At 33.8% G+C, this 26,452-nt stretch overlaps 2 protein-coding genes and 2 long non-coding RNA genes across 24 annotated transcripts; 1 reads left to right on the forward strand and 3 right to left on the reverse strand.

The window, feature by feature from the left end:
* LOC114252445 (uncharacterized) lies at nucleotides 1–14,578 on the reverse strand. Of its 20 annotated transcripts, none has more exons than XM_089732365.1 (16): nucleotides 14,408–14,578; nucleotides 13,176–13,268; nucleotides 11,085–11,118; nucleotides 10,127–10,177; nucleotides 9,733–9,783; nucleotides 9,341–9,391; nucleotides 8,933–8,983; nucleotides 8,349–8,399; nucleotides 7,971–8,021; nucleotides 7,564–7,614; nucleotides 7,171–7,221; nucleotides 6,779–6,829; nucleotides 6,196–6,246; nucleotides 5,032–5,082; nucleotides 4,648–4,698; nucleotides 1–661 (listed from the first exon to the last, which is right to left on the reverse strand). In XM_089732365.1, the coding sequence occupies exons 2-16, from the start codon at nucleotides 13,250–13,252 to the stop codon at nucleotides 620–622; spliced, it is 765 nt and encodes a 254-aa protein (XP_089588491.1). In that variant the 5' UTR covers nucleotides 13,253–13,268; nucleotides 14,408–14,578; the 3' UTR covers nucleotides 1–619. The 20 variants fall into 20 exon arrangements, 15 of the variants coding, with proteins under 15 accessions (XP_089588491.1, XP_089588497.1, XP_089588495.1 ...); XR_016324085.1 differs by lacking the exon at nucleotides 1–661 and adding an exon at nucleotides 5,426–5,868; XM_089732371.1 differs by lacking the exon at nucleotides 8,349–8,399.
* LOC149501678 (uncharacterized) lies at nucleotides 285–22,247 on the forward strand. The gene is made up of 2 exons (XR_016324091.1): nucleotides 285–426; nucleotides 22,104–22,247. It is a non-coding gene; the product is annotated as an uncharacterized LOC149501678 (long non-coding RNA).
* Nucleotides 1,944–4,513, reverse strand: LOC149501679 (uncharacterized). Of its 2 annotated transcripts, XM_089732383.1 has the most exons (6): nucleotides 4,257–4,513; nucleotides 3,873–3,923; nucleotides 3,465–3,515; nucleotides 3,056–3,106; nucleotides 2,678–2,728; nucleotides 1,944–2,141 (listed from the first exon to the last, which is right to left on the reverse strand). In XM_089732383.1, exons 1-6 carry the CDS (start codon nucleotides 4,341–4,343, stop codon nucleotides 2,040–2,042), a joined length of 393 nt encoding a protein of 130 aa, XP_089588509.1. In that variant the 5' UTR covers nucleotides 4,344–4,513; the 3' UTR covers nucleotides 1,944–2,039. The 2 variants fall into 2 exon arrangements, with proteins under 2 accessions (XP_089588509.1, XP_089588510.1); XM_089732384.1 differs by lacking the exon at nucleotides 3,465–3,515 and having other exon boundaries at nucleotides 4,257–4,459.
* On the reverse strand, nucleotides 21,679–24,944 carry LOC149501680 (uncharacterized). The gene is made up of 5 exons (XR_016324090.1): nucleotides 24,921–24,944; nucleotides 24,295–24,387; nucleotides 23,916–23,952; nucleotides 22,950–23,000; nucleotides 21,679–22,341 (listed from the first exon to the last, which is right to left on the reverse strand). It is a non-coding gene; the product is annotated as an uncharacterized LOC149501680 (long non-coding RNA).
* Nucleotides 24,945–26,452: the final 1,508 nt, after the last annotated feature.

The raw sequence follows: 26,452 nt of genomic DNA on the forward strand, positions 1-26,452 counted from the left end.
TTCAATTTCAATTTAAGCTTTTATTTCAATTATATAAAATAGACGCAAACTCATTTAAGCATAACAATACAATTTATTGCAATTTCAACGAGTAATACTTACTTAAATCAAAGTAAATCTTAAGCCTTCGATTTCATTAGGTATAAAAAATTTATGACAGTAATTTATTATACTTTATAAAAAGCAAGTGCAAATACACATTAGCGTTTTAATTTCAAACAAATTTTAATATGCTTTGATGTTGACCATAAAGAATGGCATAAATACAGATACATTATTTTGCGGGCGGCGTTGGAATTTTGTGATTAAATTTGCCATGAAAATATTTTAATTACATACATCCAACGGTAATTTAGGACTTTTCATAGTGCATAAAAATTACACATACCTTACATGTATCTATACATTAAAAGGGTGGAGTAGCTAGTGAATTGATAATTACTAAAACCTTCACCAAAAGTCCACCTTATAAGGAGTCGAAACTTTCCTTTAACATAAATGTGAAATTGATTGTTATTTTGCACATGCCTATCCAAATCTAGTTATTTGTTGAATTATTGATAGTATATTTATATTAAGTTTAAAATAAGGAACAGTACATAGTGTTGCTAAATTTTCTTTAGTTACACGGCTTGGTTTTATGTTTTTTCTCTTTCTTTTCCTGAAAATAATAAATTTCCAAATTATTGTACATTGCATACAACAGCTTTGTCTCGGGGTCTGTATTTTACTTTGTATTTTACTCTTTTTTGTAATATACAAATTTTGAGTAAGTCCATGAGTCACGACTCGATTTGAGGACAAAAAAACAACATAGAATCAATTAAAAAACTCTCTCCTCAGAAACTAAATATTTAAAACAAGAGCAAAGTTATTCGAACAGTCCGTCATTATTGCACATTAGAACCGCACTCGAAGTTCTCTCTAAGAAACTCAACGCAAAACGATCATTTTTCAAACAAATTGAAGTGTTATACTGCTAGATCCGTGTAGACCAATTTTTATTATAAGTAATAAAAATTGGTCTACACGGATCTAGCAGTATAACACTATAACACTCCACTCCAATTTAACAGTATAACACTCCAATTTTTGAGTAAATTTAAATATCCCATTCAAGGCCTTTTTTGCGAAGTAAGTAATGTAAGTGTTTCAACTTAATAATCAAGTTTCGCTGATCGAACTTCCGCGCGTTATGAAGAAAACTACAATCACTTTCAATTTATCAAATTGCAAAAAGGGAAGTAAAGGTATCATAGATATTTGTATCTCTTACAGAACCACAATCTGAGCCGCCGTCATTAGAATCATCATGGTGTGAGCTTTTCTGTAATAAAAAAAACTATTTGAAAAGCCAATTCCATAATTTTCAATTTCCGGAAATGAGAAAGAATTTGAACAAACACAATCGGTAATGAAAAAAATTACTAAAAAACATGTATAATCTGTAAGTTAATATAATCTGTATAATCTGTAAAGTATAATCTGTCAGTTTCTAAAACGATTGTTATGATTTTCAAAAAAGATGAGCAAACTGAGCAATATTGTTCTATTGCAGTGATGTCCAAAGGGACCACTTTTTATGTGCCTATATGTAGATACTACAATCACTTTCATTTTATCAAATTACTATCAAATTGCAAAAAGAGAAGTGAAGGTATCATAGATATTTGTATCACTTACAGAACCACCATCTGAGCAACCATCATTAGAATCATCATGGTGTGAGCTTTTCTGTAATAAAAAAAACTATTTGAAAAGCCAATTCCATAATTTTCAATTTCCGGAAATGAGAAAGAATTTGAACAAACACAATCGGTAATGAAAAAAATTACTAAAAAACATGTATAATCTGTAAGTTAATATAATCTGTATAATCTGTAAAGTATAATCTGTCAGTTTCTAAAACGATTGTTATGATTTTCAAAAAAGATGAGCAAACTGAGCAATATTGTTCTATTGCAGTGATGTCCAAAGGGACCACTTTTTATGTGCCTATATGTAGATACTACAATCACTTTCATTTTATCAAATTACTATCAAATTGCAAAAAGAGAAGTGAAGGTATCATAGATATTTGTATCACTTACAGAACCACCATCTGAGCAACCATCATTAGAATCATCATGGTGTGAGCTTTTCTGTAATAAAAAAAACTATTTGAAAAGCCAATTCCATAATTTTCAATTTCCGGAAATGAGAAAGAATTTGAACAAAAACAATGGAGTAATGAAAAAAATTACTAAAAAACATGTATAATCTGTAAGTTAATATAATCTGTAAAGTATAATCTGTCAGTTTCTAAAACTATTTTGGGAGGCTTAAGCGACGAAAGGCAGATCTTCCACCGAGCGGGTATATTGCTCGGTAGACCGACGGTCCGAATGTTGTTGTTCGGAACTTGTATATATGCACTTTTTCTTAAAAAAGCATGTATAATCTGTAAGTTAATATAATCTGTATAATCTGTAAAGTATAATCTGTAAGTTTCTAAAACTATTGTTATGATTTTCAAAAAAGATGAGCAAACTGAGCAATATTGTTGTGTTGCAGTGATGTCCAAAGGGACCACTTTTTATGTGCCTATATGTAGATACTACAATCACTTTCAATTTATCAAATTACTATCAAATTGCAAAAGAGAAGTAAAGGTATCATAGATATTTGTATCACTTACAGAACCACCATCTGAGCCGCCATCATTAGAATCATCATGGTGTGAGCTTTTCTGTAATAAAAAAAACTATTTGAAAAGCCAATTCCATAATTTTCAATTTCCGGAAATGAGAAGGAATTTGAACAAAAACAATGGATTAATGAAAAAAATTACTAGAAAAGCATGTATAATCTGTATAATCTGTAAGTTTCTAAAACTATTGTTATGATTTTCAAAAAAGATGAGCAAACTGAGCAATATTGTTTTGTTGCACTGATGTCCATAAGGGACCACTTTTTATGTGCCTATATGTAGATACTACAATCACTTTCAATTTATCAAATTACTATCAAATTGCAAAAGAGAAGTAAAGGTATCATAGATATTTGTATCACTTACAGAACCACCATCTGAGCCGCCATCATTAGAATCATCATGGTGTGAGCTTTTCTGTAATAAAAAAAAACTATTTGAAAAGCCAATTCCATAATTTTCAATTTCCGGAAATGAGAAAGAATTTGAACAAAAACAGTGGATTAATGAAAAAAATTACTAAAAAACATGTATAATCTGTAAGTTAATATAATCTGTATAATCTGTAAAGTATAATCTGTCAGTTTCTAAAACGATTGTTATGATTTTCAAAAAAGATGAGCAAACTGAGCAATATTGTTCCGTTGCAGTGATGTCCAAAGGGACCACTTTTTATGTGCCTATATGTAGATACTACAATCACTTTCATTTTATCAAATTACTATCAAATTGCAAAAAGAGAAGTAAAGGTATCATAGATATTTGTATCACTTACAGAACCACCATCTGAGCCACCATCATTAGAATCATCATGGTGTGAGCTTTTCTGTAATAAAAAAAACTATTTGAAAAGCCAATTCCATAATTTTCAATTTCCGGAAATGAGAAAGAATTTGAACAAAAACAATGGATTAATGAAAAAAATTACTAAAAAACATGTATAATCTGTAAGTTAATATAATCTGTATAATCTTTAAAGTATAATCTGTCAGTTTCTAAAACGATTGTTATGATTTTCAAAAAAGACGAGCAAACTGAGCAATATTGTTCTGTTGCAGTGATGTCCAAAGGGACCACTTTTTATGTGTCTATATGTAGATACTACAATCACTTTCAATTTATCAAATTCATATCAAATTGCAAAATGAGAACTAAAGGTATCATAGATATTTGTATCACTTACAGAACCACCATCTGAGCCGCCATCATTAGAATCATCATGGTGTGAGCTTTTCTGTAATAAAAAAAAACTATTTGAAAAGCCAATTCCATAATTTTCAATTTCCGGAAATGAGAAGGAATTTGAACAAAAACAATGGATTAATGAAAAAAATTACTAGAAAAGCATGTATAATCTGTGAAGTATAATCTGTAAGTTTCTAAAACTATTGTTATGATTTTCAAAAAAGATGAGCAAACTGAGCAATATTGTTTTGTTGCAGTGATGTCCATAAGGGACCACTTTTTATGTGCCTATATGTAGATACTACAATCACTTTCAATTTATCAAATTACTATCAAATTGCAAAAGAGAAGTAAAGGTATCATAGATATTTGTATCACTTACAGAACCACCATCTGAGCCGCCATCATTAGAATCATCATGGTGTGAGCTTTTCTGTAATAAAAAAACTATTTGAAAAGCCAATTCCATAATTTTCAATTTCCGGAAATGAGAAAGAATTTGAACAAAAACAATGGATTAATGAAAAAAATTACTAGAAAAGCATGTATAATCTGTATAATCTGTAAAGTATAATCTGTCAGTTTCTAAAACGATTGTTATGATTTTCAAAAAAGACGAGCAAACTGAGCAATATTGTTCTGTTGCAGTGATGTCCAAAGGGACCACTTTTTATGTGTCTATATGTAGATACTACAATCACTTTTAATTTATCAAATTCATATCAAATTGCAAAATGAGAAGTAAAGGTATCATAGATATTTGTATCACTTACAGAACCACCATCTGAGCCGCCATCATTAGAATCATCATGGTGTGAGCTTTTCTGTAATAAAAAAAAACTATTTGAAAAGCCAATTCCATAATTTTCAATTTCCGGAAATGAGAAGGAATTTGAACAAAAACAATGGATTAATGAAAAAAATTACTAGAAAAGCATGTATAATCTGTGAAGTATAATCTGTAAGTTTCTAAAACTATTGTTATGATTTTCAAAAAAGATGAGCAAACTGAGCAATATTGTTTTGTTGCAGTGATGTCCATAAGGGACCACTTTTTATGTGCCTATATGTAGATACTACAATCACTTTCAATTTATCAAATTACTATCAAATTGCAAAAGAGAAGTAAAGGTATCATAGATATTTGTATCACTTACAGAACCACCATCTGAGCCGCCATCATTAGAATCATCATGGTGTGAGCTTTTCTGTAATAAAAAAAAAACTATTTGAAAAGCCAATTCCATAATTTTCAATTTCCGGAAATGAGAAGGAATTTGAACAAAAACAATGGATTAATGAAAAAAATTACTAGAAAAGCATGTATAATCTGTATAATCTGTAAAGTATAATCTGTAAGTTTCTAAAACTATTGTTATGATTTTCAAAAAAGACGAGCAAACTGAGCAATATTGTTTTGTTGCAGTGATGTCCATAAGGGACCACTTTTTATGTGCCTATATGTAGATACTACAATCACTTTCAATTTATCAAATTACTATCAAATTGCAAAAGAGAAGTAAAGGTATCATAGATATTTGTATCACTTACAGAACCACCATCTGAGCCGCCATCATTAGAATCATCATGGTGTGAGCTTTTCTGTAATAAAAAAAACTATTTGAAAAGCCAATTCCATAATTTTCAATTTCCGGAAATGAGAAGGAATTTGAACAAAAACAATGGATTAATGAAAAAAATTACTAGAAAAGCATGTATAATCTGTATAATCTGTGAAGTATAATCTGTAAGTTTCTAAAACTATTGTTATGATTTTCAAAAAAGATGAGCAAACTGAGCAATATTGTTTTGTTGCACTGATGTCCATAAGGGACCACTTTTTATGTGCCTATATGTAGATACTACAATCACTTTCAATTTATCAAATTACTATCAAATTGCAAAAGAGAAGTAAAGGTATCATAGATATTTGTATCACTTACAGAACCACCATCTGAGCCGCCATCATTAGAATCATCATGGTGTGAGCTTTTCTGTAATAAAAAAAACTATTTGAAAAGCCAATTCCATAATTTTCAATTTCCGGAAATGAGAAGGAATTTGAACAAAAACAATGGATTAATGAAAAAAATTACTAGAAAAGCATGTATAATCTGTATAATCTGTAAGTTTCTAAAACTATTGTTATGATTTTCAAAAAAGATGAGCAAACTGAGCAATATTGTTTTGTTGCAGTGATGTCCATAAGGGACCACTTTTTATGTGCCTATATGTAGATACTACAATCACTTTCAATTTATCAAATTACTATCAAATTGCAAAAGAGAAGTAAAGGTATCATAGATATTTGTATCACTTACAGAACCACCATCTGAGCCGCCATCATTAGAGTCATCATGTTGTGAGCTTTTCTGTAATAAAATAAAACTATTTGAAAAGCCAATTCCATAATTTTTAATTTCCGGAAACGAGAAATAATTTGAACAAAAACAATGGATTAATAAAAAAAATACTAAAAAAGCATGTATAATCTGTAAGTTAATATAATCTGTATAATCTGTAAAGTATAATCTGTCAATTTCTAAAACTATTTTGGGAGGCTTAAGCGACGAAAAGAAGATCTTCCATCGAGCGGGTATATTGCTCGGTAGACCGACGGTCCGAATGTTGTTGTTCGGAACTTGTATATATGCGCTTTTTCTTAAAAAAGCATGTATAATCTGTAAGTTAATATAATCTGTATAATCTGTAAGTTTCTAAAACTATTGTTATGATTTTCAAAAAAGATGAGCAAACTGAGCAATATTGTTCTGTTGCAGTGATGTCCAAAGGGACCACTTTTTATGTGCCTATATGTAGATACTACAATCACTTTCAATTTATCAAATTACTATCAAATTGCAAAAGAGAAGTAAAGGTATCATAGATATTTGTATCACTTACAGAACCACCATCTGAGCCGCCATCATTAGAATCATCATGGTGTGAGCTTTTCTGTAATAAAGAAAACTATTTGAAAAGCCAATTCAATAATTTTCAATTTCCGGAAACGAGAAAGAATTTGAACAAAAACAATGGATTAATGAAAAAAATTACTAGAAAAGCATGTGCAATCTGTATAATCTGTAAAGTATAATCTGTAAGTTTCTCAAACTATTGTTATGATTTTCAAAATAGATGAGCAAACTGAGCAATATTGTTTTGTTGCAGTGATGTCCATAAGGGACCACTTTTTATGTGCCTATATGTAGATACTACAATCACTTTCAATTTATCAAATTACTATCAAATTGCAAAAGAGAAGTAAAGGTATCATAGATATTTGTATCACTTACAGAACCACCATCTGAGCCGCCATCATTAGAGTCATCATGTTGTGAGCTTTTCTGTAATAAAAAAAAACTATTTGAAAAGCCAATTCCATAATTTTCAATTTCCGGAAACAAGAAAGAATTTGAACAAAAACAATGGATTAATGAAAAAAATTACTAGAAAAGCATGTATAATCTGTATAATCTGCAAAGTATAATCTGTAAGTTTCTAAAACTATTGTTATGATTTTCAAAAAAGATGAGCAAAGTTAGCAATATTGTTCTGTTGCAGTGATGTCCTTATGGGACCACTTTTTATGTGCCTATATGTAGATACTACAATCACTTTCAATTTATCAAATTACTATCAAATTGCAAAAGAGAAGTAAAGGTATCATAGATATTTGTATCACTTACAGAACCACCATCTGAGCCGCCATCATTAGAATCATCATGGTGTGAGCTTTTCTGTAATAAAAAAACTATTTGAAAAGCCAATTCCATAATTTTCAATTACCGGAAATGAGAAAGAATTTGAACAAAAACTATGGATTAATGAAAAAAATTACTAAAAAACATGTATAATCTGTAAGTTAATATAATCTGTATAATCTTTAAAGTATAATCTGTCAGTTTCTAAAACGATTGTTATGATTTTCAAAAAAGACGAGCAAACTGAGCAATATTGTTCTGTTGCAGTGATGTCCAAAGGGACCACTTTTTATGTGTCTATATGTAGATACTACAATCACTTTTAATTTATCAAATTCATATCAAATTGCAAAATGAGAAGTAAAGGTATCATAGATATTTGTATCACTTACAGAACCACCATCTGAGCCGCCATCATTAGAGTCATCATGTTGTGAGCTTTTCTGTAATAAAGAAAACTATTTGAAAAGCCAATTCAATAATTTTCAATTTCCGGAAACGAGAAAGAATTTGAACAAAAACTATGGATTAATGAAAAAAATTACTAGAAAAGCATGTGCAATCTGTATAATCTGTAAGTTTCTAAAACTATTGTTATGATTTTCAAAAACGATGAGCAAACTGAGCAATATTGTTTTGTTGCAGTGATGTCCATAAGGGACCACTTTTTATGTGCCTATATGTAGATACTACAATCACTTTCAATTTATCAAATTACTATCAAATTGCAAAAGAGAAGTAAAGGTATCATAGATATTTGTATCACTTACAGAACCACCATCTGAGCCGCCATCATTCGAGTCATCATGTTGTGAGCTTTTCTGTAATAAAATAAAACTATTTGAAAAGCCAATTCCATAATTTTTAATTTCCGGAAACGAGAAATAATTTGAACAAAAACAATGGATTAATAAAAAAAATACTAAAAAAGCATGTATAATCTGTAAGTTAATATAATCTGTATAATCTGTAAAGTATAATCTGTCAGTTTCTAAAACTATTTTGGGAGGTTTAAGCGACGAAAAGAAGATCTTCCATCGAGCGGGTATATTGCTCGGTAGACCGACGGTCCGAATGTTGTTGTTCGGAACTTGTATATATGCGCTTTTTCTTAAAAAAGCATGTATAATCTGTAAGTTAATATAATCTGTATAATCTGTAAGTTTCTAAAACTATTGTTATGATTTTCAAAAAAGATGAGCAAACTGAGCAATATTGTTCTGTTGCAGTGATGTCCAAAGGGACCACTTTTTATGTGCCTATATGTAGATACTACAATCACTTTCAATTTATCAAATTCATATCAAATTGCAAAATGAGAAGTAAAGGTATCATAGATATTTGTATCACTTACAGAACCACCATCTGAGCCGCCATCATTAGAATCATCATGGTGTGAGCTTTTCTGTAATAAAAAAAACTATTTGAAAAGCCAATTCCATAATTTTCAATTACCGGAAATGAGAAAGAATTTGAACAAAAACTATGGATTAATGAAAAAAATTACTAAAAAACATGTATAATCTGTAAGTTAATATAATCTGTATAATCTGTAAAGTATAATCTGTCAGTTTCTAAAACGATTGTTATGATTTTCAAAAAAGATGAGCAAACTGAGCAATATTGTTCCGTTGCAGTGATGTCCAAAGGGACCACTTTTTATGTGTCTATATGTAGATACTACAAGCACTTTCAATTTATCAAATTACTATCAAATTGCAAAAAGAGAAGTAAAGGTATCATAGATATTTGTATCACTTACAGAACCACCATCTGAGCCGCCATCATTAGAGTCATCATGTTGTGAGCTTTTCTGTAATAAAGAAAACTATTTGAAAAGCCAATTCAATAATTTTCAATTTCCGGAAACGAGAAAGAATTTGAACAAAAACAATGGATTAATGAAAAAAATTACTAGAAAAGCATGTGCAATCTGTATAATCTGTAAAGTATAATCTGTAAGTTTCTCAAACTATTGTTATGATTTTCAAAATAGATGAGCAAACTGAGCAATATTGTTTTGTTGCAGTGATGTCCATAAGGGACCACTTTTTATGTGCCTATATGTAGATACTACAATCACTTTCAATTTATCAAATTACTATCAAATTGCAAAAGAGAAGTAAAGGTATCATAGATATTTGTATCACTTACAGAACCACCATCTGAGCCGCCATCATTAGAGTCATCATGTTGTGAGCTTTTCTGTAATAAAAAAAAACTATTTGAAAAGCCAATTCCATAATTTTCAATTTCCGGAAACAAGAAAGAATTTGAACAAAAACAATGGATTAATGAAAAAAATTACTAGAAAAGCATGTATAATCTGTATAATCTGCAAAGTATAATCTGTAAGTTTCTAAAACTATTGTTATGATTTTCAAAAAAGATGAGCAAAGTTAGCAATATTGTTCTGTTGCAGTGATGTCCTTATGGGACCACTTTTTATGTGCCTATATGTAGATACTACAATCACTTTCAATTTATCAAATTACTATCAAATTGCAAAAAGAGAAGTAAAGATATCATAGATATTTGTATCACTTACAGAACCACCATCTGAGCCGCCATGATTAGAGTCATCATGTTGTGAGCATTTCTGTAATAAAGAAAACTATTTGAAAAGCCAATTCCATAATTTTCAATTTCCGGAAACGAGAAAGAATTTGAACAAAAACAATGGATTAATGAAACAAATTACTAAAAAACCATGTATAATCTGTCAGTTAATATAGTCTGTATAATCTGTAAAGTATAATCTGTAAGTTTTTAAAACTATTGTTATGATTTTCAAAAAAGATGAGCAAACTGAGCAATATTGTTCTGCGATAAAATTCCTTTACTCTGCCCTGCATTTGTCTTGAACCTGGGTTCACAAACATTCTTATCTAGTACCTCACTAACTCAGCTCACCAATTACCCTAGAACTGCACACGTAAAACATTAATAATTATATAATGCAACTAGGCCTATATTAATGATTATTTTTTCTACATAATCATTTGGCACAAAATAGAACCAGTTAGAATTACATTAAAATATTTTTTGGTCATTTTTCGATAAATCTTGAAACCAATCTAAGTAGATGTGCTTATATTAATATGCCAATGTAATAATAATTAAATAATATTTCGATCGCAAATTACTTTTTTGGCTGTACCCATTTTATTTATCAGCGCGCTATAAAATTATTGCTAAAACATTTATTGGAATTTAATTGTAAGAAGTTGCATTGTAAGAAGATTTCTAGTTGCAGTGATGTCCATAAGCGACCACTTATATGCATAGGCATTATGGTCTACATATAGATGTAGACCATAATTCCACTCAGCCGTACACGTAACACTTCAACAGTCATTACCAATCCATTACAACACCAATCACCATGTGTTTCCGTAAGTTATAAACTCTGAGACATTGCAAAAACACCTGTGCCATGACCGCCAATGTAATTAATTATTGATTCAAGATATTACAAAAAAAATATGATTTTCAAAAACGCTTACCGGATCAGAATCGCATGGGACTTGGGATTTTATTCTGTAAAATAAAAGAGTCACATTATAAAAATGTTAATTTTTTTTTATTGCTTAAATGGGTGGACGAGCTCACAGCCCACCTGGTGTTAAGTGGTTACTGGAGCCCATGGACATTTACAACGTAAATGCGCCACCCACCTTGAGATATAAGTTCTAAGATCTTAGTATAGTTACAACGGCTGCCCCACCCTTCAAACCGAAACGCATTACTGCTTCACGGCAGAAATAGGCAGGCCGGTGGTACCTAGCCGCGCGGACTCACAAGAGGTCGGTACTGTTATAACGCATTTTTATATTATGCAATTTCAGTTCCTCGTATAACACGGGTATTCCCCCATATAACATGGGGACTCCACAAGTTACGAGGGCTGCACTAAAAGTATCGGGAATGGAATATTTCCACTATTCCTGTCATATTAAAATCTTTTTAATTGAAAACTCCTTGGTTTTAACAATCGAATACCATTTATTTATTTAAAAAAAGATTCTCGGTCTTGTCACGAGGTTTTGTCAAACTTGTTTAGTCGTTGGGAAAATGGAATTGACTCGAGAAAATTCAAGAGCGATGATTTATTATGATTTTCGAAGTGGTTTAACACAAAAACAGTGTGTTCACCGGATGATTTCTGCATTTGGTGATGAAGTCTCATCCAAAACCACAATTTATCGCTGGTTTACTGAGTTTCAACGTGGACGTGCCAAGCTCAGTGATGGTCCCCGTCAAGGTCGTCCAAAAACTGCAGTCACCCAAGAAAACGTTGATGCTGTGCGTAAGCTGATTGAGGAAGATCGACATGTGACATACCGCGAAATTCAGGCAACTTTAGAAATTGGCATGAGTCAAACACAAATAATCTTGCATGAACAATTAGGTGTAAAAAAGTTGTTTTCCCTATGGATACCGCATTCGTTCTGTGAAGAGCAAAAAGCGGCTCGCGTTACTTGGTGCGTCAGAACTCTCGAAAGAGTCCACGCAGGATCCTCAAATGCTGTATTCAACATTGTATCAGGTGAAGAATCCTGGTTATATGCGTACGAACCCGAAACAAGAAACCAGTCACGAGTTTGGGTGTTCGAAAATGAGTTAAACCCAACAAAAATTGTTCGTTCACGGAGTGTTGCAAAAAAATGGTGGCCACGTTTGTCTCCAAAACCGGCCATGTTACGACTATTCCTCTTGAGGGACAAAGAACGGTTAATGCAGAATGGTATGCTAGCATTTGTTTGCCACAGGTCGTTTCTGAACTCCGTAAAGAGAACTGCAACCGCCGCATCATCCTACATCACGACAATGCGAGTTCTCACACCGCGCACAGAACAAAAGAGTTTTTAGAGCAAGAAAACATAGAATTATTAGACCGCCGTACAGCCCCGACCTAAGCCCTAATGATTTCTATACTTTCTCTAAAATAAAGAATAAATTGCGTGGACAGAGATTTTCATCACCTGAAGAAGGTGTGGACGCCTACAAAACGGCCATTTAGGAGACCCCAACTTCCGAATGGAATGGTTGCTTCAATGATTGGTTCCATCGTATGGAAAAATGTGTCAAATTTCGCGGAGAATACTTCGAAAAGCAATAAATACATTTTTAAATAGTAATGTTGTGTCACTTCGTTAATTCCCGAAATTTTCAGTGCCGCCTATGTATATTTCTGTACTGTGAAATGTATAACAATTTGTACACTTCATAATCAATTTCGCGTGCCTTTGCACATTGTGTCAATTATGTTGTTTCTCAAAATTACATTAATTTATTAAATTTGTGTTCCTAGTTTTTTAATTGTAAAAACATTGGTTAGTTATATTGTTTTATATCTGTAATATATATCATATTTATACATAACGCGTTATTTGGGGTCATACAAGCGCGTTATGCGAGAATGTTTCTACAACGCGTTTCCTATGACACTGAACTAAACTACCGTGTTATAGGGTGGATTACAGTATTAGTGGTAGGATGCGTTAATAGTCCAGTTTCATGCATGTGAAATCGCCGCTAATCTGTAGTAAAAGCTGCTAGAATGTCTAGGTTGAAAATTAGGGTAAAATACTCACTGTTCTAAGCATGGGCTGCTTTCTATTACGACGACCACTGCAGCGAGTATAAAGCAGATCGCAAGAACTTTATTCATTTTGTTCCAAGTTTTTCTAGAAAAAAAATGCACCTACATCAATAGTTTATACATTTATTGCAATATCTTTAAACATTTGGTATTTTAATGTACACGTTACTGTCTCGTGTATTGGATCAATTATCGCAATTGTTCTTCGACAAATGCATTCGGTAAATGCAATCTACAAATGTACAGAAACCAAATAATTACATACAATGCTAACCTAATTTGGGACACTGATAGTTAAAAAACAAGTTGACGTACTAGAGCCGGCATATCAAAGAATCGAATAGATAAATATTATAAAGTAGTAAATATCAGTCAAGATAATATTAATTGGTCTCAAACGGAGACGTAAAATGTCAACACTGTAAAGAACAAAAACAGAAAAAGCGAAAATCTACATTTTCAGCAAAGGCTAGATTGTTTTGAGATAATTATGTCTCTTACGACTAAACAGTAATAAATACTAATATTGACACTTAGGTGGAGGTGTTAAAGGGCTAAAGAAGTACATACTAATAAAAAATAAAACATTCGGGCTCAATTTTATAGTACACTGGATCACTCAAACTACTCTTAGATTTTTTTATTTTTTATTTCCCTTGTATTCTCTGGTATTAAAGACTACATCCATTAAATAAACATGTCTGATGACCCAGCTATTGTTTGAAGGTAGCGATTATCCCCTATATTTTGTTTAAGACAAAGTATAAATGTCTGTGGTAAGTTCACAATCTATGTATCGCATACTTTATGATTGCGATGCATACAATTAAACTGGACACGTCACTTATTCGCTATCCGAATAAAAATACCTGTCTATAAGGTCCTATTCTCAACACTGTCACGAAGCTCATAAGACTGGTAGGTACTTAGAAATGAAGAGTACATACTAAGATTCGACGATTAAGACACTAAGGATTCTACGTCATGTACTTACTGACTCGCTTAAAGAATTAATACGGAAACTAAAAACTCCAATAAACAGTACAACTTTATATTCTCGATTAGGTGTATACAAGTATACCGATGGCGATGTTTATATTGTACTGTTTAGGTAATCACAATAATAGCATGCGGGCCGTAAGCATGTTTGCCCACAAATATACCACACATATTCAATATTAAATAGCACTGAAGAATGGAAAAAATACATTAGGAATAACTTACCAAGCTGCTTGACAAAGTTTTTTAAGTCTTGGGTTTTCAAGGCTTATTGTTATATAATGAACACACTGAAGCTCCGTTAACATATATATACTATTTTATAGCTATGCTAATTAAAATAATTTCACGCATGATCAAAAATAAACCTGATAACTGCCGTGAAAAATGAACATTAATTTCTTAATTATTATTAAATATTTATATCTGTAGAATTATATAATAAAATAAATACAGCTGTGACGAGTTAGGAAAATAAACAAATTATTTACGTGAAAGGGCACTTGTAGATTAAAAGAGTTTTATTTTGATGCTGATTGCTCAGTAACTTGAGTTTATGAGCGTCGGTAGCCTGTAGCTGAAGGTTAGCTGGTAATGTTCTACAATCAGATATTTTTTATTAATAATGAGATACACCTCTTGTGAGTCCGCACGGGTAGGTACTACCGCCCTGCCTATTTTTGCCGTGAAGCAGTAATGCATTTCGGTTTCAAGGGAGGGGCAGCCGTTGTAACTATATTACGAACTAGCTGTGCCCGCGACTCCGTCCGCGTGGAATAGCGACTTTGGGCAGCAGTTTTAAGACATATTTTTTGGTTTATAAGCACCGTCATTTGGGTGTTTAGAAAAATCTAATTTAAAGTAATGCTTCTCTATACACGACATACACGTATAGCCATCGGGGATCAAAGCATACAGGTTGCTAGGATTGCTAGCATGTGACAGAGCTACATAACCGTGTGACCGAGTTGTCTGTGTGAAAAGCAGTTAACACTTATATCTACACCCACAACTTTTAGCGTCTGACCTTGGGCTTTATTTATTATTATCACGAAGCATAGGCTCACTGGAAACGCGATCGGTAGTGAGTTGTGCTTCCCGTTCTTCTAGTGTCTCTCGAGACCGGGCAAGCTTTTGCTGTCCGAACCCTCTGAGAGCTCAGACGGATTTCCCTAGCAGTAAAGGTCTCAGACTCAAGCGATACTGCATGAGCCTCGCAATCGGCAGAGAGACGTGCTTCTCGTTCTTCACGTGTCTCTTGAGACCAGGTAATTGCTGTCCGAGCCCTCTGAAAGCTCAGACGGATTTCCCTATTAGTAAAGGTCTCAGATTCAAGCGATAGTGCATGCGCCTCCCAGTCGGGAGTGAGACGTGTTTCTCGTTCTTCAAGTGTCTCCTAAAACCGGGCATTTGCTGTCCAAACCCTCTGAGTAGCTCAGGCGGGATTCCCTATCAGTGAAAGTCTCAGACTCACGCGATAGCGTATAAGATTCACGATTGGACAAACTTGCGTCACGCTGTTCCCTGTTCACCCTAATTCGAGTGGTCTTTTTTTGAGAACAATGTGAACTCAATCGAGATTCTCGCTGAGCCGAAGTTTCTCTAACACGAAACCTCGCCTGACGTTCCTGAGATGTAGTGAGTATTGCCTCATGACCTGCATCAGATTCCTGTGATCGAACTAATTTCATCCTTTTAGAATTCCTGCTGCACTGGGAGAGGTTGATCTTTTTCGAGGCATTCTTACAATAAGTAGTACCTACTAACACAACGTTGTTTGATAAACACGTACTTATCATAAAACTAAATTACAAATACTTACAGATTATTACACAGTTTAACTTTATTACAGTTTATTAATTATTAATAACTATTATGTCGTGTCAACCTAATCTTTTAACTATAGAAAACAAACGTGCCTATGGGTTAATTTACTCATCGAGCCCTTCGTCGCTATTGATGTATTGATGATGATGATGATGATGATGATATTGATTGATGATTGATTGATGGTATTGATGATGTATTGATGATATAACTATTATAAGACCTTTCAACCTAATATTTTAACTATAGAAAAAAAGTGCCTATGGGTTACTTTACTCGTCGAGTCCTCGGCTCGGCAAGGAGGCAGCGGCGCGGCATCGGCGCGCTTTGTATACCCGCGCGGCTGTACAATCTACAAACGCCCAGCGACGTGATTTTTAAATTGGCATAACTTTTTTATTTATAAACCGATTGACATGAAACAAACACTAAATGTTAAGTAAAGCTTGCCACAATAAATTAGTGAAAACCACATTTAAATCGGCAGAGCTGTTTCTGAGATTAGCGTGCACAAACGCACAGACAAACAGACAAAAATTCTAAAAAATCATTTTTTTTGTTCTATTGCGTTCATAAAGCCACCCCGGGGGTATAAACTATAACAGTTTTCCTGAGATGTCTTCCATGTATAGACAGCGACCAGTTACGATTTTATTATATGTATTGATGAAGAAACTGTCAGGAATAACACAAGTAACCGTCAGAGTTAAAGATTCGATTATGGGCTGCGAGTGGCTATAGCGGTTTGAACCGACTGCAATAGAATGATTGTGGCGCCTATTGCTCGGTAGACTCACGGCCTACCCAGTATTAAATGATAACGGGGCACCATAATTGCTTTGTATTATACGATGTTATTCCTTCATCGTAAAAGTTGTTCTTGAACGTCGTGAGTAAAGTATGTAAATATGTACATATTATGTTGTATTCTTTAACAAACTTCAATGAAATGACCACCACGGTATTAACCGACACCCCATTATTTTTGTGCAGACAAATATTTTTTTATGTTACAAAATATACGTTTTTTTTATTTCTTAGGACGGACGAGCTCACGGCCCACCTGATTTACAATGTAAATTCCGCCACCTACCTTGAGATATGAGTTCTAAGGTCTCAGTTTTTACAGTACAACGGCTGCCCCACCCGATGCATTACAGCTTCACGGCAGAAATAGTTAAGGTGGTGGTACCTACCCATGCGGACTCACAAGAGGTCCTACCACCAGTAACTACGCAAATTATAATTTTGCGGATTTGGTTCTAATTTCACGATGTTATTTTTTCACTGTGGAAGTCAATCGTGAACATTGGTTACGTACGTATTTCATGAGAAAAATTGGTACTTGCCTGCGGGATTCGAAAACTGGTGCATCGCAAGATACGAATGCACCGGACGTCTTATCATTTAGGCCACGACGACTTTTGACAGAGCCAATATATTTTAAATTAAAAAGAATAATTAAATTATAATATTTTTATTTCATTTTCTAAGCAAGCAAGGTAGGTATTGATGTAAATTTATTAAAAGCTGAAATTTTAAATTGAAATATGAAATTTCAAATAGTTATTATTAATAAAACATGTGCTCTATTTTTGATGATAAATTGTAATATTATATATCCAAATTACTAACCACAATTTAGTACTGCAAATTTTTACTTTTTGTATTCAATGTAATGGATGCTACAACTATTCTAATACCTTTGTGTAAACTATAAAATTTACTTGAATTAAAACATTATTTTAAAAAGCACCGGAACAAATAACAAAACTCGCTTCTAACTAATTTTAGTTTTGGAATATAGGTCTACATCTCCCGTCAACTGTTCTTTTAAAGCCTGTAGCACATCCCCCCTTAAAATTATCTCTTCCGTCCTTTTCTGTTGTTGTTTTTCCTGCCGATGCTGGAGTTATCTGGGTAGCTAGTTTCACTCCGCCACGTTGCACTGAATCAGAAGAGACATTGTAATTATTTTGCTCGTCATCGTCGTCTCGGAATATCAATCTATCCGATACATCTTGACCCGTCGCTTGTGCACTCTTGCTCTTGAATTCACTTGCTCCAGCTGAATTCAATAATAAAACAACACAGCACACAATAAAAACATAACACTTCATGGTTGAAATTTACAAACTCCCACGTCCACTTAACTCCTCTCAATGTTTCCTTTTACTGATTCATTCGTAGTCTCAACACAAAAATAACTTCAAAACATTTAAAGTTTTTCAGAAGTATTAAATCATGTTCCATTCCAGGAAATAATCAAACGTCAACTACGTCAAGTTAGTTATGCTTGATGTACAATAATCGATGAGGAAAACAGTATATAAATATACATATAATAATACTCGTTTTGTGTTTTGATTGAAATTAAAAATATTATAGTTATTAAATAATATATATTAAATAATATTATAGTAATTAAAATATTATAGTTTCTAAATTAAAGCTGACATATTTTCTTTCGGTTTTTGCGAATCGCAGACATAATTGAAACTTATTTTACTCTTTAATCTCGCCTTGTTTACTGACATTTTATTATATTGCTACGCCGGTAAGAGTAACGCCATCTATCGCCGAATAGCTGAAACCAATATCAAAGGATCTAGTAATATCTAGAACGCTCGAGAAGTACAACGCCATCTATTGTCAGATAACGGAAAGTCGAAAATACTCGACTTGTGAGGAATGTTCTCGACAATTCTAGGGATAACGTATCGACTATAAAAGCGTTTTGGAGATGGCAAGCAGCCAGTTCGTAATCGGAACTACTCGAAGCGAAACAGCGACCGGATCACCTGAAGCTAAGCAGAGGAAGTGAATTGAGAATTTTAAAGTGTATGTAAAGTGTTTTATGTGTTATAAGTGCTAATACCGTTTTAAGTTGCACTTTGGTGGAACATTTATTTATCCCGAACCACAGCGCATAACAATATTATTTCTAATCATCCATTATTACCACGAAAACCTAAAGTATTCGAAACATCGAAAATAATAAGGTAAAATAAGCGTCATCACGGTCTAAACGAAGTCATGGTAGCCTAAAAGAAATGACGCTCGATGTACTCGCATCGATTAATACGAATAAGCCAATGTTCAAATCCCTCAGACAGACACGAATCGTTCTACGCGCGTAACTCATATTCACGAACGACTTCGATTCAGTGTAATAAAAAAACAAGTGAAAATTAAAATTATCGTAATTACGATACAATTGAAACACAGATCTCAAGTCTGAAGGTGGCTTCGTAACAAGGTGACACTCTACAAAACTTGCATACATACGTTCTGTCATAACCTATGCAAGTGTAGTGCTCGCTCACGCGGCCCGTACACACATTATCTCTCTCCAGATCATCCAATCCTGTTTCTGCAAGATAGACATCGGAGCCCCGTGGTATGTGAGGAATGTTCATGTTTACGATAACTTTAACCTAAAACCGATACGTAGGTATCTTAAAGAAGCGTCAGAACGCTACTTTGAAAAAGCGGCGCCACACGACAGCACTTTTAGCGTGGCTACTGTTAACTACTTATCCGACCCAAGCGACGGGGCAAAGTAAAGCCGCCGTCGCCCAAAACATGTCATATCGGACCCCCGGATTCACTCTCGGTGCTTTTACGCCCTTCAAGCACCGGTCACCGTCCTCGTCGAACTCCTCGAAATGATGAAAAGTTCGACGAGTGAACTAGCCCATACAGACAAGCCACTGAATTTCTCCCCGGATCTTCTCAGTAGATCGCAATTCCGATCCAGTACTGCTCTTACTAGGGCTAGTGTAAGCAATTCTCTCAGGTTGAGCCCGTGAGCTCACCTAGCCCCTTGGGCTACCAACGATTAGGTAGGGAAAAAAGTAGATGGCGATATTCATGTCTATGGGTTGCAGTAACCACTAAAATCCGTTTTCCTAATCTATGGTCATAAGTTAACGGAATCTACTTAAGTTATAAAATTAAATGCCAGATTGGATCCGACAAAATATGTAGTGTAAGTTTTACTGGTGGTGGGACCTCTTGAGAGTCCACACGGGTAGGTACCGTCACTGCTGCCGCGAAGCAGTAATGCGTTTCGGTATAAAGGGTGGGGTAGCCGTTGTAACTATACTGAGACCTTAGAACTTATATATCAAGGTGGGTGGCGCATTTACGTTGTAGATGTCTATGGGCTCCAGTAACCACTTCACACCAGGTGGGCTGTGAGCTCGTCTACCTATCTAAACTGTGGCGGGTAGCCATCATACAACGCAAGATATTTGACAGATGCCTGAATCTCACTTACGACATTTTCAAGATAAGCTCGCATATATACAAGTTCCGAACAACAACATTCAGACTGTCGGTCTACCGAGCAAATATCACCCGCTCGGTGGAACATCTTCCCTTTGTCGTATATCTCTACAAAACAATAAATAAATAAAAAACCCGAGATCTTACATAGAGACATAAGCCGCAAATACGATGCAACGTTACTACGGCTGTAGTTCAACGAACAGTTAACTAACTACTAAAAAATCTTTTTATTTCATTTTTTCAACGAAATTACAAGGCAAGCCGTCGGTACTCATGAACCATAAAAGCTGTTTATACTATATAGTTCAGCTCATCGTGGAGCCTCGTTAGCGGACCCGCAATACAAACTCGCTTCAGTGACTGCATCCAGATTTGTTTGGTCAGATACCCATTATTTACGTAAGATACAATGTTTTAATATGAGGCTAGTTGTTCGGGTAATAGAAAACATAGCGTGTCCTTTTGTCGGAAGTAGGACGTATTTTAAACACACACTGGACGGTGCCATCTATTGATTATTGATTATTGTAGTTTTAAAGAGCCGTTTTCTTAAAAATATTGAAACCAGAACCACGAATACGAAACGTCATATGATTAACTTGAATATATTTTTTTATTTTATTGCTTAGTTGGGTAGACGATCTCACAGCCCACCCGGTGCTAAGCGGTTACTGGAGCCCATGGACATCTACAACGTAAGTGCGCCACCCACCTTGAGATATAAGTTCTAAGGTCTCAGTATAGTTACAACGGCTGCCCCACCCTTCGAACCGAAACGCATTAGTGCTTCACGGCAGAAATAGGCAGGATGATGGCACCTACCCGTCCGGACTCACAAGAGTTCCTACCACCACTAATTACGCAAATTATAATTCGCGGGTTTCATTTTTATTACACGATGCTATTCCTTCACCGTGGAAGACAATCGTGAACGTTTGTTAAGTACGTATGTCATTAGAAAAAATGGTACCCGCCTGCGGGATTCGAACACCGTTGCATCGCTAGATACGAATGCACCGGACGTCTTATCCTTTAGGCCACGACGACTACAAACGACTTTAGGGACTTTGTCAGTCATGGGCTTATTTATCTATTCCGTGGTCATGGGATAGAGCATAGGATAGTCTGTATGTTCATCATGCTTAGAAAGAAGTATGTAGTCATTTATTAGAATATAAATTAATTGCAAAGGTATTTTTGGAGTCTGCGCAGAGGAACAAGTTGATACAACAACAATGTTTTAGATTAAACAAATAAAAAACAAAAGTGCATATAATATTTGAATATAGTAGATAAAAAAAAATTTTTTTTCGAAAATTTTTATTTTATCAAGGTTTCAATTCGTTCAAGTATACTTCAAATAAAACGCTATTCAATTTTAATTTAATTCTTTATTTCAAGCACATAAAATACACACAAACTCATTTAAGGATAACAATACAATTTATTGCGATTTCAACGAGTAATACCTACTTAAATCGAAGTGGAAAGAAAATATACTTTAAGCCTTCGATTTAATTAGGTATAAAATATTTATGACAGTAATTTATTATATTTTATAAAAAGCATGTGAAAATACACATTATCGTCTTAATTTCAAACAAATATGCTTGATGTTGACCATAAAGTATGGCATAAAAACAGATACATTATTTTTGCGAGCGGAGTTGAAATTTTGTGATTAAATTTGCCACGAAAATATTTTAAATAATAAATACATCCAACGGTAATTTAGGACTTTACATAGTGCATAAAAATTGCACATTTCTTACATGTGTACATTAAAAGGGTGGTGTAGCAGTCTAGCTAGTGAATTGATAGTAACTAAAACCTTCACCAAAAGTCCACTTTATAAGGAATCGAAACTTTCCTTTCACATAATTGTGAAATCGATTGTTACATGCACATGCTTAACCAAATCTAGTTATTTGTTGAATAATTTATAGTAAATTTATATTAAATTTAAAATAACGAACAGTGGTGTTGCTTAAATTTCTTTAGTTACACGGCTTGCTTTTATGTTTTTTCTCTTTCTTGTCCTGAAAACAAGAATTTTACAAGGATTTTACAATTTATTTTTTTTTATTTCCCTAGTAGGCAGACGAGCGTACGGCCCACCTGATGGTGAGTGGTTACCGTCGCTCATGGTGCCAGTTAAGTTTTATTTTACATTACCAAAACTTTACCGTTTTTTTTTTGAGATGAACAAATATGGAACTTTGAATAAGTCTGTGACTCGCGACTCAATTTGAGGACTAATAAAGGACATGGAATTTTCATTCATATCCATTCAAATAGTCTTTTCTAGAAAAGAAATGAAATATTTAAAAGCTGTATAAAGTTATTGGAACAGTCCATCATTATTGCTCATTAGAGCCGCAATCGAAGCTCGCTTCAAAAAATTCAACACAACGCCAACACTTTTCAAACAAATTGGAGTGTTCTACCGCTAGATCCGTGTAGGCCAGTTTTTATTACTTACCCAATCGTCGAGTCAATTTAAATATGCCATCCAGGCCTCTTTTTTTTTCAACTTAATAATTAAGTTATGCTGATCAGACTGAAGCGAATAATCGAGGAAATTATAAACACTTTATCAAATTGCAACAAGGGAAGTAAAGGTATCGTGGATATTTGTGTCACTTACAGAACCACAACCCGAGCCGCCATCATTAGAGTCATCATGGTGTGAGCTATTCTGTAATAAAGAAAACCATTTGAAAAGTCAGTTCCATTATTTTCGGAAGCATGCCCCTCAATCCATGTGTGTCTTATCATTACAGAAGCACTTAGTTTCGTATCAAAGTAGTACTGCAGCTTCTTTTCATTGAATGAGAAAGCTCTCCATAATGTGAATTGAAGTAATACATGGAGAATTTGAAAAAAAAAATTAGATACGAAAAATAAAATAAAAAGGAATAATTTCTAAGTTTTTATGATGTTCAAAATAGATGAGCAGACTGAGCAATATTGTTCTACGATAAAATTCCTTTACTCTGCCTTACCTTCTTCATCTTGAATCTGGGTACCTAACCCACTTTACCAATTACCTAACAATTGTATACGTAAAACATTAATGATTTCATTTTCCACCTAATCATTTGGCACAAAATTCAACATTTTAGTAAATTAGGTACTCTTAATATTATTTTTTTAGATATTTAAATGATTCAATTAACTCGATTATCGGTCCAATCCAATGTTAAGATAAGGTCCAACCCAATTAGATGTACGTATATTTTTATGACAATGTAATATTTCGATCATAAATTTTATTTCTCTTTTGACTGTACCCATTTTAATTATTAGCGCGCTATAAAATTTATTACCAAGGCATTTATTGCACTCATGATGACCATAAGGGGCCACTTTTTATATGCTTATAGATCATAATAGGTCACCTAGCCGTGCACTTCAAAATTACACCAATAACCATGTATTTCTATAGGGTGCAAACTCTGGGCGCTCAGGAAATGGAAACAGTGATACTCAGTTCAGAAACTTTTGACCTTTTATTTAAATACGTTGCTGATACCCCTTTGCCATGACCGTCGATATAATTAGTTATTGATTCAAGAGATTAATTAAAAATATTATTTTCGAAAACACTTACCTGATCACAATCGCATCCTGAGTCATAGGATTTTATTCTGTAAAATAAACGAGTCAAATTACAAACATGTTAAAATTATTTTTAATGAATACCGATGTTATATAAAAAGATTAATAGGTTCGTCGTTACATATACGCTTCCTCAATGGCTAAGTTAAATTATATGTATTTTTAGGTAGTTATTGAGAATAACCGGGTCTCATATTTAGTATTAGTTTTATTTAAATATGCTTAAAAATTAAAATTATATACTAATTACAAAAACTATATAATATCGGTAGAATACAATAATGGTACAGTTTTTTGCATGTCGAATCATCATTGATCTGTAGTGAAAACTGCTAGAATGTCTAGGTTTAAAATTATGGTGAAACACTTACTTTTTTAAGCACGGGTTACTTTCTATTACGACGACCACTGCAGCGAGTATAAGGCAGATCACAAGAACTTTATTCATTTTGCTCCAAGTTTTTCTAGAAAAAAAAAACGCACCTACATCAATAGTTTATAGATTTATTGCAATATCTTTAAACATTTGAGCCCACTGAGTTTCTCGGCGGATCTTCTCAGTGGGTCGCGTTTCCTATCCGGTGGCAGATTCTGCGAAGCACTGCTCTTGCTAGTGTCAGTGTTAGCAGCACTCCGGTTAGAGCCCCGTGAACTCACCTACATACGTTAGGGTGAAGCTGAAATAGCCTCTCAAGGCTATCAGCATAGGCAGGAAAAAAATAAACATTTGGTATTTGAATTTACACGTTCCTGTCACGTGTATTGGACCAATTATCGCAATTGTTCTTCGATAAGTACATTGACTGACAATGCTAACCTAATTTGGGACAAAAGTAGTAATGAAAGTTTGGCACACTTTGGCACAATTCTATAGTAGACTTGAGCATTCAAGTTACTCTTAGATTACATTAAGCTGAAGAAAAACCTTGTGAATAAAAAGATAGAGTTCAATCAAAAGATAGATACAATCAACAAGTGTATTGTAAAAGCTACGGACCTCATAGTATACTCTGGTATCGTAGACCACAACCATTAAATAAACATGTCTGATGTAACTTATTAATAATCATAACTGATGTAACTTGTACTTACAGCCGACTATTATTTGAAGGAAGCGAATATCCCAGGAATTTTTGTTAGAAAATGCCTTTATGGTAAGTTCACAATCTATGTAGCGCATACTTTGTGATTGCAATGCATACAATTATACTGGACATGTCACTTCTTGGCTATCCGAATAAAAGCTAGGATTTTGATAAGTGAAGCAGTAATGCGTTTCGGTTTGAAGGGCGGGGCAGCCGTTGTAACTATACTTGAGACCTTAGAACTTGTATCTCAAGGTGGGTGGCGGGTGGTATTTACGTTGTGGATGTCTATGGGCTCCAGTAACCACTTAACACCAGGTGGGCTGTGAGCTCGTCCACCCATCTAACCAACAAAAAAAAAACCAAATACCCTAAGCTATGCACCCAACGACTCTCTCGAAGAATTAACATGAAAGCTAAAACTTCAATAATGAGTACAATTTTATATCCTTAGCGCGAGTCGACATAGCGCCCTATTTCTACCACGATTAGGTATATACAAGTATACCTACATATGGCGACATTTATACTGTACTGTTTAAGTAATCATAATAATAAAATGCGGGCCGTAAACATGTCTGGCCACAAATATACCACACATATTCAATATTAAATAACACTTCAGAATAGTAGAAATAGATTATGAATAACTTACCAAGCTGCTTGACAAAGTTTTTTAAATTTTGGGTTTCTTAGACTAGGCAAGTAATGGACAGGGCTTATTATTATATAGTGAATACATTGAAGCTCCGTTAACTTATGTATATATACTATTTTATTACTATGGTAATTACAATAATTTCACGCATTATTAAATATAAACCAAATAACTGCCGTGAAAAATGTAATTAATTTATTAATTATAAATCAATAATTATATCTGTAGAATTAACAAAATAAACACAGCTGCGACGAACTCGTAAAAGTTAAATGAAAAATAAATGGTGACTTTGTAAATAAACAATTTATTTACGTAAAATAGGGGACACTTGAAGGAGTTTTTATTTTGATGCTGATTTCTCAATGAGTAATTATATACCTAGTCAGGTCATAAATTCTGTCACATGTTTAATGTAAAATAATTGAAACAAGTTTATTCATTATGTAACCATTCATATACCAAAATGAACTTAACAAAACATAGATTCTTATGACACTAAAGTTTATTCAAAATGACCTCCGTGATTTTGAATACAGGCCTTCAATCTGCGCGGCCAGTCGTCTATCGCAGCACGAACGAGGTCCATGTCAATATCGGCGGCTGCCTTAATCAAGGATGTCTTGAGTGACTCCAAATTGGGATGAGGCTTTGAGTACGCCTTTTCCTCCAAGTGTTGCCATATCTTGTAATCTAACGGATTCAAATCTGGACTGGAGGAGGGCCAGTCTTCGTGCCGGATGAAGTCGATTTCACGCGCCGCCAGCCAGTCTTGTGTGCTCTTCG

This window comes from Bombyx mandarina, chromosome 13 (genome assembly GCF_030267445.1).
Source record: "Bombyx mandarina strain Sakado chromosome 13, ASM3026744v2".
In the NCBI taxonomy this organism is placed as follows: Eukaryota; Metazoa; Arthropoda; class Insecta; order Lepidoptera; family Bombycidae; genus Bombyx; species Bombyx mandarina.